This window comes from Tupaia chinensis, unplaced genomic scaffold, assembly GCF_000334495.1.
Source record: "Tupaia chinensis unplaced genomic scaffold, TupChi_1.0 Scaffold145967_1, whole genome shotgun sequence".
Lineage (NCBI taxonomy): Eukaryota > Metazoa > Chordata > Mammalia > Scandentia > Tupaiidae > Tupaia > Tupaia belangeri.
Genome location: NW_006205825.1, coordinates 13541 through 29036, shown reverse-complemented (window position 1 = coordinate 29036; position 15496 = coordinate 13541). Strand labels below are relative to the sequence as shown.

The following is a 15496-nucleotide window of genomic DNA, read 5'->3' as shown; positions in this document are numbered from 1 at the left end:
CCAGAAAGACAGACAGAGACAGAGAGACAGAAAGTGAGAAATCACCCCTTGGGGGGGATGGCCACGCCCTAATCCCTTCTCCTCCATTCTCCTGTCCGGATCTTGGGCACGTGTGCACAAGCGCCTGGCGTGAGTTTAAGTCACTGGGTCCAGGAATCGAACCATGGTCGACTACATAGGAGTTCAGTGACATAGCCATTATGCTAACTGCTGGTGCCTCTGAACTTGTTTTTTACCAGTCAAGTACAGAGAATAATATCACCTACTTCACTGCCGTATTGTGAGGAGTAAGTGAGCTAATACAAGTAAATTGTTTCTTAGGACAGAGCCTGATACTGCAAGAAGCATTCATTAAATTAATCTTTTTAAGTTCCAATTTATTGATAAAACGAGTAACCACACCATGTGCACATCACATCACATCACAAGGTTGCTTTGGTGATTAAATGAGCTAAAGCCCTTAGCACAGTGTGAAACATAGGACAGCTTCCACCAAAGTTCTTTAGTATATTTAAAAAATAGAAGACACTCTATTTTAAGTAATACTATACAAAATATACTGGGCAGTAGTAGGCAGAAGGAGGGGCAATATGCCTGACATGGCAAATATAGGGGTAGAAAATGAGCAATGTGGTTTGCAGTTTGCGTCCCAGACCTGGTGGCTTAAAACTCACACCAGGCGTGTGTGCGTGCTTGCCCAAAATCCCGAGAGAATGGAGGAGAAGTGATTGCGGCATGGCCATACCCCTGGGGGGCGATTTCTCGCTTTCTGTCTCTATGTCTCTCTCTGTCTGTCTGGCAAGCACACGTGCCCTATAGCAAAAAAAAAAAAAATCCTCTAAAAAAATAAAAAAGAATGAGCAATGTGGGAAAGGGAATCCAGTAAATGTAGGTCTGAATTCAGGCTGTCTGCTATTATGAGAGGCCTTGGATAGGTTACCAAATCTTTTGAGGCAGTTGCCTCAGAATTAGGGATAATAGGGCTGCTATGGGATTCAATGAAAAAATGTGAAATGCTTTCTAATGATCCTAGTCCTAAAAGAACTCAGTAAATGGTAGTCGTAACTGTTATTTTTAAAGAAATATTTTCTGCATTTAGGACTTGAGTATCTCAGCCTAACAATAATACACATTCTAGTTTCTAATCTAAGTGAAAATCAGGACAGAAATAGGAAGTAAATTATTTGAGGACTAGAGTGTGGGAAAGGGTTGAGGCAAGTTTCTTTAAACTGTTAAAACAGCAGGTACACCTAAGGGAGCGCAAAGCATAAGCTCTGAGACTTGTTTCATACTCTTAAATTCTTAGGTGAAAATAAAGTGATTATCAGCTGTGCGTTGCTTCACAGGGGGGCGGGGGTGGGGCAGCAGTTAGGCACATGGATACCGGCATTGTGACTTCATTATGACGCAGTGGCCGCTCAAGGCGGGTAAGGAGGTAACGCTCCCCCAGAGCCAGTTTCTTCCCCTTACTTCCAGCCTGTCAGCAGGGAAAGGGCAGATGATAACTTGAAAACAAGCCAAACTGTAGCTGTGATTGCTGGTGAAGTCATCTCCAGCAAGCCGGAGGCATCAATAACCTTTCTCAGGTAGCCCTATCTTTTTCTAATTCCCACCTTGATAGAGTGGCATCTCCAAGCACCAATCAAGTTGAGAAAAGCCGGAAACAGACCACAGCCTTCCAACACAGCACTGTAATTAAGGACTTCTATTTCATCAAGATACTGAGTTACTGAACAGTCAGTTATCTGCCAACCTACCATCTACCAACCAGCCTTCCCTCAGTCATAAAACAACCAGTCCTCAGTCAACCCATCTTCAGTCAACCAGGCACGAATCAATTAGGAATGAATCAATCAGGGATGAATCAGTCGAACTCCTCAGACTTGAACCAAACAGTCATGAGCCAGTCAGGCGCAAGCTTAATTAGCATAAACCAACTAGATATGAACCAATCAACTACAAGCCTGCATGATATGAGCCAAGCAGGCACAAGCCAACAAGGCATGAGGGGATCAAGTGCAAGCCTACTGGATTCAAATCAACTGAACATGAAACAAATAGGCACTTGGCAACTAAGGTCCAGCCAACTAGGCATGAAGCGATCAAGTGTGAACCTACTGGACCCGAACCAACTGTATATGAAGGAAGCAGGCACCTGGCTACCAAGCACAAGCCAATCAGGCATGAGGCGATCAAGTGTAAGCCTACTGGACTCAAAACAACCCTGTATGAATGAAACAGGCACCTGGCAAGCAGGCACGAGCCAACCAGGTGTGAGGCGATCAAGCGTGACTCTACTGGACCCAAGTCAACTGTGCATGAAGAAAACAGACACCTGGAAACCAGGCACAAACCAGCTGGACAAGAAGCAACCAAGCATAGGCCAACTAGGCATGCGGCAACCAGTCATGAGCCAAATAGTTTCTAGCCCACCAGACACATGGCAACCATGTGCCAGCCAATCATATACAAGCCAACCAGGCATAAGCCAATCAGGTGCCAGTCAGTCAGGCAAGAGCCCATCAAGCACAAGCCAACCAAGCATGGTGGACATGAACCAACCAGTCAGGTGTCAACTAGGCTCGTGGCAACCAGGCCCAAGTCAACCAAGCTGGAATCAACAAGACCTGAATCAAATAGTTCTAAACCAATCAGGCAGAAGTGAACCAGGCCCAAGTCAACTAGATTCAAGCCTATCAGGTGTGAGCCAACCAGAAACGAGCCAATCAGGCACGAAGCAACCAAGTATGGATTCTTTCCGAGTAAGATCTGCAGAGGCTCGAGACTGCCCAGAAATCCTGCGACTGATTAAAGTAAGTCTGTCTTTATTCCATGGAATGCCATAGCATTAATATAGGGCTGAAAGTAAGGGAGACATAGTCTGGGCTTGAATCCTGACTCTGTTAAATATGATCCCTGTACACAATCTTCTGTAAATTAATCTCTCTAATCTTCAGTTTGTCACATCTAAAATCAAGATTATAGAAATCTTATGTCTGGGTTGGTCCCCTGGCCTGGTGGTTAAGGTAGCTGGATCCCACATAGCGAACTGCAGTGGTTAGACTCACAGAACCAGTGGCTTGAAAAATCATGCTGGGTATTCATGTGGTTGTGCCCCCAATTCTGAAAGTAGGGAGAGATGAAGCAGAAGAGATTGTGGCATGTCCACACACAACTGGGGAGTGCTTTCCCCTCTCTCTCTCTGTTTAGGAAGTACACATGCCCTCTAGGAAAATAAAAAGCTTATCTCAAAATGATTACATGTAAATTGTTTGGCAGATAGTAGGAGGACTCAAAAAGTTATGGGAGAACCAACTTGGGGAAATTATAGGGACTGGGTGTGCTTCTCTCCTGGGCACACTTTGACTCTAAAGGAGGATCTTGGAGAAAAGAAATGCTTAACTCGAATGATTAGTCAATGGTAGACTTTCAGGTGTTAAAGACTAAGATTTTGGGGTAGGGAAACTTGCTGTTTCTAAGATCATACCTACTTGTAAAATCCAATGATTGACTGTCCAAATAACAATACTTGCACAGGAATTTTCCATACAATTTGACACTGAAAGCACATCCACAGACAGCCTCTTTTCTAAATTCAAGGAGCTGAGTTACAAATTTTGCCTTTTTTGTTTAAGGTTGTTGCCATAGGACATGTGTACACTCACCAGAAGACAGAGAAACAGAAAGTGAGAAATCACCCCCCAGGGGGGATAGCCACGCTGCAATCCCTTCTCCTTCATTTTCCTCTGGGGATTTTGGGCACAGATGCACACATGCCCTGTGTGATTTTCAAGCCACTGCATCTGGGGGGTGGGGGGTGGAACCACAGTTATTCATGTGGGAGTTCAGAGCCTTAACCACCAGGTCAACTGTTGGCCCCTTAAATGCTTGTTTTAATGATGTTCCTGGAAATCTTTCCAGTGCAGTAAAAGAATATAAGAAACACAGTTATAGTACTGAATGCAATAATTTCTGTGATGCACAACCTAAACAATTCCATATGAAGTCATATTATTAAAAGCAGTAATCCAGATTATTTATGGAGTAAATATGTGGGCTGCAACAAGGCAAAGATTATAGATATGGAAACCTCACAAGAGTTTTGTAATGAAAATGTTTCCACCTGTTTACTGATAAATCTAAATTTTGTCTAAACTAGGCTGTGTTCTTTTATTGGAGAGTGGGTTTCAGTGACCAAAGTTAAAGACAAAGTTCTATAGTGTCCACCTATTGAAGCGATACTAGTTCTGCTTATAGATTTGTAAGAACTGGCTTATTTTTCCTTTCATGGTTTCCATTTTATCTCATCCCCACAAGCCTCATATCATTTTTCTGTCATTAATCTGTTTGATTGGATAATAAGTCAAAATACTATACCTAATGAGTTAGTTATTCCATTTTTTTTTCTAGGTAGTAGAAAATAATTTTAAGGCCAGCTCCATAGCCTAGTGGTTAAAGAAGCTGGACCTCACATGGTTGATGGTGGTTCAAATCCCAGCTTTGTTGACTTAAAAAACATGCAGCTGTGTGTGTGCCTCAAATCTAGGCAGGATGGAGTAACAGAGAAGGGATTTGAGCATCACCATGCCCCAATGGGGGTGCTTTGCCCCCTCTCTGTTCTTCCACCACTGTCTGGAATGTGCATACAGCCTCTGGCAATTTAAAAAATAATAATTTTAGCATTCTTCCTATGAATTTATTACTTAATGACAGAGAATCTCTGTACCTGGTTAACTTAGCTTTTTTAGCTTTCCAAACAGTGACTATTGCCATCATCACGGAAAACACACTTCACTAGACTCTCACTTGAACAAACCTGCATCTGTAGATTTCCTGATAACAGTCAATTTTTTTAAATAGTTTTTGTTTTTTCCTATAGTGTGAGCTCACCAGAGAAAGGGTGAAGGTAATGAGTGGACACACCACAATCCCTTCTCTTCCATTCTCTTATTGAGATTTTGGACAAGTGCACTCACACACATGCCCGGTGTGATTTTTAGGCTGCCAAATCCAGGACTCAAACCACGGAGTTGTACATGAGGGATCCAGTGCCTTAACTACCATGCCACTTGCTGGTCCACACATTTACTTTTTAAATTTGTCTTCTTTATCTGAAAACATACCAGAAGTTTCTTGTGACCAATTTTTATGAATATTCACTATAGAAAAAAAATAGTAAAGTTATATGCTCTGCATGACAGATATGTATGTAGTGATTAATTGCCTTAGGACTTTATGTTCTTCTCTACAACAGGTCCATTTGTCCTAATTCCTACTCATTGTTAAGTTTGCAAAACATCTCTTTGCAATGGACTTAACTAGTTTGCCATCACAACAATTCCTTACCTGAACATACTGATCTTATTTACTGTCCTGTCACTAAAATTCTCCCAAGTATACTCTATCCATCTGTTTTATCCTATTCTCAATCATCACATTACAGCATTATTTGGGAATCTAGTAGTTTTATAGCTGGGCAGCCGTAACTTGCCAGACTTTCCATCTAAAACTTTTTACTGTGTTGTTCTCAAAAAATGGTTTCACACACTGGTGATCAACAGATGAATGTTGGGTAGTATTAATATATTTGTTCGTTGTACCAACAATGAGTATATATTTAAAAAGACTATATGCTAATATGCTAATTACTATAAAGGACATAAGGATTACTGAATTAGTTTCTTTCTTCAAGGAATTTATAGTGTTGGAGGGAGTGTGTATATAAATTAAATTATTACTCATCCTGTCCAATGTACTGTCTGCACAACAGCCCAAGTGTCTAAGTATCCTTTGGGTTTCTGGTTGCATTGAGATTAAACTGCAAATTTGTTAAGGCCCTACTTAATCTGGCCTTTCTTATCTTCCCTACATATTTTAAAAGTTTTTTCTCTCTTATAAATGTAATACGACACTAGTCAAAGTCCTCACATTTTCATGTGAAAGGATAAACAAGTTCAGAAAAGAATGAAGGGAAATGACTCCCACCAGATATTATAAAGCTATAAGTAAATAAAATACTAGGGTAATTGGTGCAGAGATAAATCCATGGGACAGAAGGGAGAGTCCAGAAGTTTTCTTAAGTATATATGAGATTACAGTATGTGATGAAAAGAACATTTCAAGTTAACAATAAAAGGTGGATTATTCAATAATTGGTGTTGGGAAAAATGGGGGGAAAGATAATGGTGGAATCCATGTACTTCTTATATTGTCCCAATCCAAGTGAATCAGTTATTAAGAATTTAAAAAGAATATAAAGTTGTCTTTTTTTTTCAGATTTTTGTCACAAGACATGTATGCTCACGAGAGAGAGACAGAGAGGGAAAATGAGAAATTACCCTCAGGGGTGATGGCTATGCCACAATTCCTTCTCCTCCATTCTCCTCTTGAGATTTTGGCCATGCACATACACATGCTAGGCATGATTTCCAAGCCATCTGGTGTGGGATTCAAACAGTGTTGGCCCGGGACTTGAACTGCAGTCAACCATATGCGAGTCCAGTGCCTTAGCCACCACACCACATGCTGGCCCCCCAAGGTGAATATTTTTATAACCTTTCCAAATATGAGATACAAACCATGAAGGAAAAAATTGGAATGTGTGGGGAAAAAAAAGACAAAGTAAAAAGCCATATCAAAAAGGCTTAAAGTTAAACCAGTAAAAACACCTCACAGGCAAATACACGAAACTTTTCTGTAGTCTATGAACTTCATAATACATAAACTTAGTGACATCTGCTGTGAACACTCAGAAATCTTTTTTGCTTTACTTTCCAGTTTCTGGTTGGATTTAGGACTAGTAATAATTAAGGGACCAGCAGATGGTGTAATGGTTACATCACTGGACTTACACATAGTTGACTGCAGTTCAAGTCCTGGACCTGGTGGCTTAAAACTCATACCAGGTGCATATGTGCCCAAAATCCCAAGAGGAAAATGGAGGAGAGGGGATTGCAGGATGGCCTTCCCTCATGGGGAGTGACTTTCTGTCTCTCTGTCTCTCTCTGTCTGGCGAGCGCACGGACCCTATAGCAAAAACTTCTAAAAAAAAAAAAAAAAAGACTAGTAATCCAAGTAACTGAACTGTATGAGTGAGGTAACAACACAGTTAATCGTCTCCTTCTCTTTATATCGGGGTTTTGTTTTTTTTTTTTTTCTTTTCCTGCATTGCTATTTTAGATTTAAAAGTTTTAGATGACTTGGATTAAATGCAACTAACTTTAACACTGCCCAGGACATCATATGTCAATAAACGTTCAACAAAAGCATCATGATAATTATCACTTTAAGAATTCATTACTAAATCATAAACTGAATGTTTTATTTACTTTGACAGGAATTGGCTGCCTGTGAAAACATGCTAGATGCAGTGAAGTTAACAGTAATGGCTAAGATATTTTGTGATATTTTTAGAGCAAGAAAATGAAGTATCAAAAAAATCTATTCAGTACTACTTGTACTCAGAAATTCAGAGGCTGCTGTTCTTATGTAAAAATGCCATAAATAGCAACTATATGCACAGGGCATAAATTTGGTAGTCTTGTTAGTGATCCACTATTATATTTTTTCCATGTTTTTTAGTGTGAAATTGATATTAAACAGCTCTTACACCTTTACAGCTACAGTAGACTTCAACTGCCTTCCAAAATGTAGAATGAGAAATGTTACTGGTCAAAAAGTATAATTTAAAGTATAGTGTGTAGGCAGTAGTTTGATAGGATAAAACTGATAAAAGCAAAATGATTGGAAATACTTTCAAAGTATTTGCTACATTTAGATAGCAAGCAATATTAATGGGATAGGATAGTGATTTATGATGAATCAGAACTTTTTGGATAGTAAACATGAAGAGATGACTAAAGTATATAAAATTACAAATGGCAGACTAGGTAGAGAATTATTTATTGACCCATAGAAGAGTGTGATGAAGGATAACACCTTGAAGCTGAGCATTTAAGAATGCATGCAATAGGGAACCAGCAGTTAGCGTAATGGCTATGTCGCTGGACTCCCACGTAGTCGACCGCGGTTCGTGTCCCGGACCCGGTGGCTTAAAACTCATGCCGGGCGCGTGTGCGTGCGTGCCCAAGATCCCGAGAGGAGAATGGAGAAGGGATTGCGGCGTGACCATCCCCCCTGGGGGGTGATTTCTCGCTTTCTGTCTCTATGTCTCTCTCTCTCTGTCTGGTGAGCGCACGCGCCCTACAGTGAAAATCTCTCCAAAAAAAAAATTATATATAAAAAAAAAGAATGCATGCAATAGACAGAAAATATTTTTCAAAGGAGATACATGTTTCACTATAATACTGGGTGACACATTCAAAAGGAAGTTAGGATCTTTTATAAGTTTTTTATTTCTTTTTTTTTTTTTTTTTTTTGGAGAGGTTTTCGCTAAAGAGCATGTGTGCTCAACAGAAAGACAGAAAGAGACAGAGAGATAGAAAGCAAGAAATCACCCTCCAGGAGGGATGGCCACACCACAATCCCTTCTCCTCCATTCTCCTCTCGGGATCTTGAGCATGCACGCACACGCGCCTGGCGTGAATTTAAGCTGCCGGGTCCGGGACTTGAACCTCAGTCGACTACATGGGAGTCCAGCAACATAGCCATTACGCTAACTGCTGGTCCCTGAGGTCTTTTTTACTGTGTCCAAACAAGCCATTCTTGGTGCTTTGATCAGAAACAGAACTTTAACCTACATGAATCATCAATCAGTCATTTCATGTGATGATTCTTATGTTCGTGGTAATTAACACCACCATAATGTTAACTAAATAGTAATTTCATTGGTCTAGAGGAAATTATAAGAAATATAAAAGTTGAAGGTAATGGATACTCTATGAAAGCATTACAGTAGTACCATGTTGAGATAATGTCCCTCACTATTTCATTGTAGTTAGAAAAACATTGTTCAGAAAAAGTATAAAGTTTAATCTTAACCAACAAAAAATACTTTATATACTCGATCTTCCTGTTTTAGGATTCAGTATATTTTTGAATTGCAGTGATTTCAAAATAACCCCAATTCTGATTTTATCTTTGAAAGTCCTTATGTATTTGTATAGAGGCAAGTGAGATAGTTCTTATTTTCTCTACCTTTGCTATTCATGTAAACATAAAAACTACAGGAAAATATACAAACTATACATCATTTTAACCATTTGTTCACTATATAGCTTAGTGGCATTAAATACATTCACACTGTTGTGTAAACATGATCAATATTCATCTCCCAAACATTTTCACCATCCCAAACTGAGACGGACCATTAAACAATAACTCTATATTGCCACCCTCTCCACCCAGCCCTTTATAACCACTATTCTACTTCTATCCTTATCAATTCACCTATTCTTGGTTCCTCATATGATTCAAAACATAGTTTTTTTTTCCCTTGTATATCTGGCTTATTTCACTTAGCATATTTTCAAGGTTCATCCAAGTTGTAGCCTGTATCAAAATTTCATTCCTGGGAACCAGCAATTAGCATAATGGCTATGTCTCTGGATTCCCACGTAGTCGACCACGGTTTGCGTCCCAGACCCAGTGGCTTAGAACTCACGCCGGGCGCGTGTGCGTGTGTGCCCAAGATCCTGAGAGGAGAATGGAGGAGAAGGGATTGCGGTGTGACCATCCCCCCTGGGAGGTGATTTCTCGCTTTCTGTCTCTATGTCTCTCTCTGTCTGTCTGGCGAGTGCATGCGCCCTATAGCGAAAACCTCTCAAAAAAGGAAAATTTCATTCCGTATTTTTTTTTAAAATAATTTCTTCCATGAGAGGCAGAAAGAGGGAGAAAAAGAAAAAGACACACACAGAGATTGATTCTTACCAGAGTCTCCGTGCCACAATCTAACTCTTGGTATTTAATTGAAATTTTTTTTTACAATCCTTTCTACAACTGTAAGGTTGGTTAGTAATGTTCCCACTTGCATGTTAACTGTTTACATTTTCTTTTCTTCATCAATCTAGCTGTCAATTTTGTCGATCTTTTTAAATAACCAACTTTTGGTTTCATTGATTTTTGTCGCTATTCTCTATGTTTCTCTCTTCTCTATTTTTTTTATGATTATCTTTCTTTTGCAGGCTTTGGGCTTAGCTTGCTCTTTTTCTAGTACCTTAAGGTGTAAGGTTAGATTACTGTTTGAGATCTTTTCTTTTTAATGTAGGTATACTAGATTACATTATTCCCTCTGAGCACTGCTTTTGCTGTATCCCATACGGTTTTGTTTCTTGTGTTTTCATTTATTTCTAAGGATTTTTTTTTGAGAGGTTTTTGCTACAGGGCTCATGCACTAGCCAGAGAGAGAGAAAGAGAGAGAGAGAAAGCAAGAAATCACCCTCCAGAAGGGATGACCACGCCACAATCCCTTCTCCTCCATTCTCCTCTCAGGATCTTGGGCACGCCCACACATGCGCCTGGTGTGAGTTTAAGCCACCAGGTCCAGGACTCGAACCGTGGTCGACTACGTGGGAGTCCAGCGACATAGCCATTATGCTAACTGCTGGTCCCAAGAATTTTTTTTTCTGACAGGTTTCTGCTATAAGGCACTTGTGCTCGCCAGAAAGACAGAGGCAGAAGGCAAGAAATCACCCTGTAGAGGGGATGGCCACACCGCAATTCCTTCTCCTCCATTCTCCTCTCGGGATCTTGGGCATGGACGCACACATGCCCCGTGTGAGTTTAAGCCACGGGGTCTAGGACTTGAACCACAGTCGACTACATGGGAATCCAGTGACATAGCCATGAAGCCAATTGCTGGTTCCATATCTTAAGAATTTTCTAATTTTCCTTGTAATTTCTTCTTTGACTCATTGATTTTTTTATCAGTGTATTGTTTATTATTTTATTCTGTTGTTGACTTCTAATTGCATTCCATTATGATTAGAAAAGATACTGTGTATGATATCAGTCTTTTAAATTTTGTTAAGACTTGGTTGGTTGCCTAACATATGGCTTATCCTAGAGAAAGAGCCATGTATGCTTGAGAAAGATGTGCATACTGCTGTTGTTGGGTAGTGTTCTGCATATGTTTGTGCGACCCAACTGTCTATAGTGCTGGTCACTATTTCCTTATTTAACTTTTCTAGTTGTTCTGTATGTTATTATAAGTTGGATAATAAAGTCTCCTACTGTAATTGTATTGCTCTGTATTTCTCCCTTCAGTCTGTCAGTGTCTGCTTTATCTATTTTGGAGCTGTGATATTCATTCTCTATATTGTGTTTATAAATGCTGTATCTCCATGGCGAATTAACCCTCTTATTATTGCATAGTATCCTCCTTTGTCTCTTGTAATATTTTTTTACTTAAAGTCTATTTTGTTCTGGAATTAATACTGCTAACCCAGCTCTCTTTTGGTTACAATTTGCGTGAAAGATCTTTTTCTATGATTTCGTTCTCAATCTATTTGTGTCTTTGGATCTAGCGTGTGTCTATTGTAGACAGCATATAGTTGGATCATTTTTAAAAAATATCTATTCTGCTCATCTCTGTGCTTTGAACTGAAGGGTTTAATTCATTTACATTTAAAGCAATTACTGCTAGTACAATTGCTATCCAAGTGGAAAGAATTCCTGGTGCTTTCTACTCCACCATCTTCCCTCTGTGTGCTATAAACTTTTTAATATTTATTTATTTATTTGAGTTTTGCCTAAGGGTGTATGCTCTCGCTAGAGAGAGACAGAGACAGAGAGAAAGTGAGAATTCGCCCCCTTGGGGGGATGGTCACACTGCAATCCATTCTCCTCCTGGGACCCTGGGGACACATGCATATACACGCACTCAGCATGAATTTCAAGCTGTCATGTCTGGGACTTGAATCATAGTTGGCCATGTGGGAGTCCAACAAAAGAACTGCTACCCCATCTGCTGGGCCCTGGTATAAACTTTCTAACACATTGTATGTGAATTGATATTTCAGATTTACTCAGGGATGGCTTTGGGGAAAATCCCCTTTTCTACTGCCTAATTGCAGAAGTACAAAATCAACAAAAACCATCAGGTAAAGCAAATCTTCATTCTCCAATTTAATCGGGAGTATATTTTCTGTATCCTGAAAACAAAGTGCAGTTATTAATATAAAGCATATAATTATTATAAGTCAGTAAAAATGTATATATAAACCCAGTTTTGTTTTTTGAAAATAAAATGTGTGGTATGTACTTATGTTTGTACATACATTAAAATTTTTGAAGATCATATACTACACTGTAAAAACAGATTTTCTCTCTCAAAAGGTTTTATTTATAATGGAATTAAGCCTACATTATATATTTTGGTACTATTTGTTATTTTGTTCAGTGAGCATTTACTACTTTAACAGTTAAAAGAAACACCAAAGATATTCCTTTTGGGGGTAAAGAATTTCCTAAAATTCAAAGCATTATCCTCACTGTACTTTATCTTTTATCTTCCTAGGTAAAGTAACTGTCGGATTTGCCATGTACTACTTCACATACGACCCCTGGATAGGCAAGTTACTTTACCTGGAGGATTTTTATGTCATAAAAGCTTACCGAGGTAAAAATACAACATTACTTAAAAATATGTTAAAATTAAAATGCATATTTTAAAGAACCAAGATAGGGCTTTAGTATAAGTATCGTGTTTATGTTACTTTATGTTACTTAGTTCTACTTCACGAACTTGATCACTATCCTAGTTATCCTTGCATGTGGCAATGACTCAATCACAGATTACAAAAACATTTTATTAGTTCCTACCAAGGTTTGAATAAAGCAAGCTATCACAGTTATACTTTTATCATTTTTTAAATTTAACTTTATTTACTTATTTATTTTAATTTGGCCAAGAGAGACAGAGCGAGAGAACAAGAGAGAGAGAGAAAAAGACAGAGAGAAGCAAAGTGAGAAAGCTAGCCTTCAGTTCTGGCACTCGAACCGCAGTCGGCCATGTGGGAGTCCAGCGCTCATAACCACCACACCAACTGCCAGCCCCTATATTTTTATCTTGTAAAAATGATTTTATATTTTAGATTGGTTTTGAGTAGAAATAGATAAGAACTATGCCATTATAAGACAATAGTAACAGATTCATTTCTTCTTTGCTCATCTTTAAAATGAACCCAAACTCTTTTCTATTACCTCTGGTGCCACATTCTAACAAGGAAAAAGAGATGTCAAGAGCATTCATGAGGTGTGCTTCTACACAAGACAGTAAGAATATGTAACAACAGATAAAGGGTTTTATATTTCATTTCCTTTAAACTAAAGCAAATAACTAGTTACAAAGAATTTTAACTTATGGTTTTTATTTTGCATTATCTATTTAAAAGGTCTAGGCATTGGAGCTGAATTGCTGAAGAGGCTAAGTCAAGTACGTATTATTATTAGTACTGATATTCTATATTTATCCTTCTCTTCATTAAATATTATTTTTCTAAAATTTAATGAGTAATCTCATTTTGAATATAACACCAACATATGCGTTAATTTTTTAATCCAATTTACAGTAGGTTTTCAAAGCACATACTCACATAGGTTTAATATGAGCAATATTTAAATAAAAATGGATTTCTATATAATTCACAAATACACTAGACACCATTTTTGCTAGCAAGCTGAAGCAAGCATAATGGAGATTAGAGGACAATTTTACCCATAAATGAGGTACACAATATGAATAAGAAAACAGTATAAAAGCTCCTTTTCTGTTTTGGAAATATAATATATTCATTTAGGTAAACTTTTTGTTTCTATAGAATAAAGACTGCATAGTTTCGAGCTTTTAAAAAGAGGAATTTTAATCTACATAACAGTGGGACTTTTTTCCTTTTTACAGCTATAGAGAAGTCCAAAAGATAGCTACTATATTATTATTTGGAAGTATTATACATATATAGTATCTTGCATATAGTATACTTTCAACAAAATAAATATGTTAATGAAGACTATACCTTCAAATAAAAGTAACCTTTGCTTGTTTGTTTTTAAACAGATAGCCATCAGGAGTCAATGTAATTGCATGCACTTTCTTGTCGTCATTTGGAATCAGGACTCTATTAACTACTACACTCGTCGGGGGGCTCTAGACCTTTCTTCTGAAGAGGGCTGGCATCTTTTCAGGTTTAATAGAGAAGAACTCATGGACATGGCAGAGGAAGAATGAAAGTGGCCATATAACAGCTCATCCCAATATAGGCACCAACATTTGAATGTCACCTAACTCTAACAGCAGTTTGACTTTGAATGTTGTAAAATAGAGCAAGTGATCATAACATTCTTGTTTAAGCAGATCTTTTACTTTGAAACATATTTGCAGATACAGTCAACTTCCCACTATCCAAATAAGTGTATATACTAATAGCAAATAATAGTGCTGACAAGGCAAAAGAACAGATCATGCAAAAATATCACTTATATGGCTTTGGGTTATTTATATTTTACCTATCATATTCCATCAAATTTAAGATGCTTTTTTTTCACATTTTAACATATCTGGAATTAGGGTAAGTATAATAACCAACTGACAACATTTTTACTTAAAGGTAGTAGTGTCTTAGATTTGATGAAATATGGGTATTATTTGAATATAAATATAAATGTGAATATAAATAGATCTTAGGTTAAAAGAAATCACTTCAAAATACTGGAGCTAAATTCTGAAGGGCTTATTTGCAATAACCAGCAAGTGAACTGCTTTCCCACCTTGAGCAGCTTAGGAACCATAGCCTCCTTGACATCATCTCAGAACTACATCTAAAGCTCTTTGGTTGTACATATTTTGGAACAGATACAAACACTGTATTTACACATATTTCTTGCCTTCCTATTAGAGTGGGAAAACTTTGTTAGAATGATAATTATTCAGTATCCTGTGCTGCAGTCAGCAGAGTAAAAGATGTAAGATCCTATTCTGTATCAGGCATTTATTTCATGGGCAGAGAAACTTCACAAAGATGATGTAGCCATATACACCAGGGGCCTTGTCTGTATGAAAATACTAAGAAATTGCAGAGCTTCTATATATAAATACTAAGTGCAAGGGAATATATAAATACTAAGTGCAAGGGAATATAGAGGAGAGAATATCTAAATTCTATCTTGGGGAATTGAGAAAAGTGACACTGGAACTGAATTTGAAGGATGGATAGGAGATTAGAATGTGGGGCATGATGAGACAGAAGAGCATTTTAAGAAGAGAATAGCATAGGCAGAGAAAGAGAGGCATGACTTGCAAATTATGTCTAAGAAACAAATGGCATGTCATAAATACAAGATACATTGGCAATAGAGCAGGTAGAGAGAGAGAAGATATGATTAGAAGGTAAGCTGGGATCAGACATGTCATACCTTGTAAGTCATACCAAGGAATTTTGGTTCTGTAGATACTGATAAACCACTGAAGATTTCAGAAGGACAACACTTCATAATAGTTATCAGAAAGACAACTACATCATAATAATGTGACAGGTTAAAGGAATAGGGTAGCAGGAACTCTATGTTTGCTCAAACTCAATTTCCATTCCCAGTCCCTTAC

At 38.1% G+C, this 15496-nt stretch overlaps 1 protein-coding gene across 1 annotated transcript; it reads left to right on the top strand.

Moving 5' to 3' along the window:
• Positions 1-1403: 1403 nt before the first annotated feature.
• On the top strand, positions 1404-14274 carry SATL1 (spermidine/spermine N1-acetyl transferase like 1). The gene is made up of 6 exons (XM_006168704.2): positions 1404-2813; positions 7337-7387; positions 11918-11999; positions 12416-12517; positions 13293-13333; positions 13955-14274. Exons 1-6 carry the CDS (start codon positions 1845-1847, stop codon positions 14123-14125), a joined length of 1416 nt encoding a protein of 471 aa, XP_006168766.1. The 5' UTR covers positions 1404-1844; the 3' UTR covers positions 14126-14274.
• The last annotated feature ends 1222 nt before the right edge of the window (positions 14275-15496 follow it).

Excerpts from the sequence above, each read along its gene's own strand:
- SATL1 (XM_006168704.2), top strand. The coding sequence starts at position 1,845 with ATGAATCAATCAGGGATGAATCAGTCGAACTCCTCAGACTTGAACCAA. Across the intron at positions 7,388-11,917 it reads CAGTGAAGTTAACAGTAATG|GATTTACTCAGGGATGGCTT; the intron begins GCTAAGATATTT and ends ATTGATATTTCA. Across the intron at positions 13,334-13,954 it reads TGCTGAAGAGGCTAAGTCAA|ATAGCCATCAGGAGTCAATG; the intron begins GTACGTATTATT and ends GTTTTTAAACAG.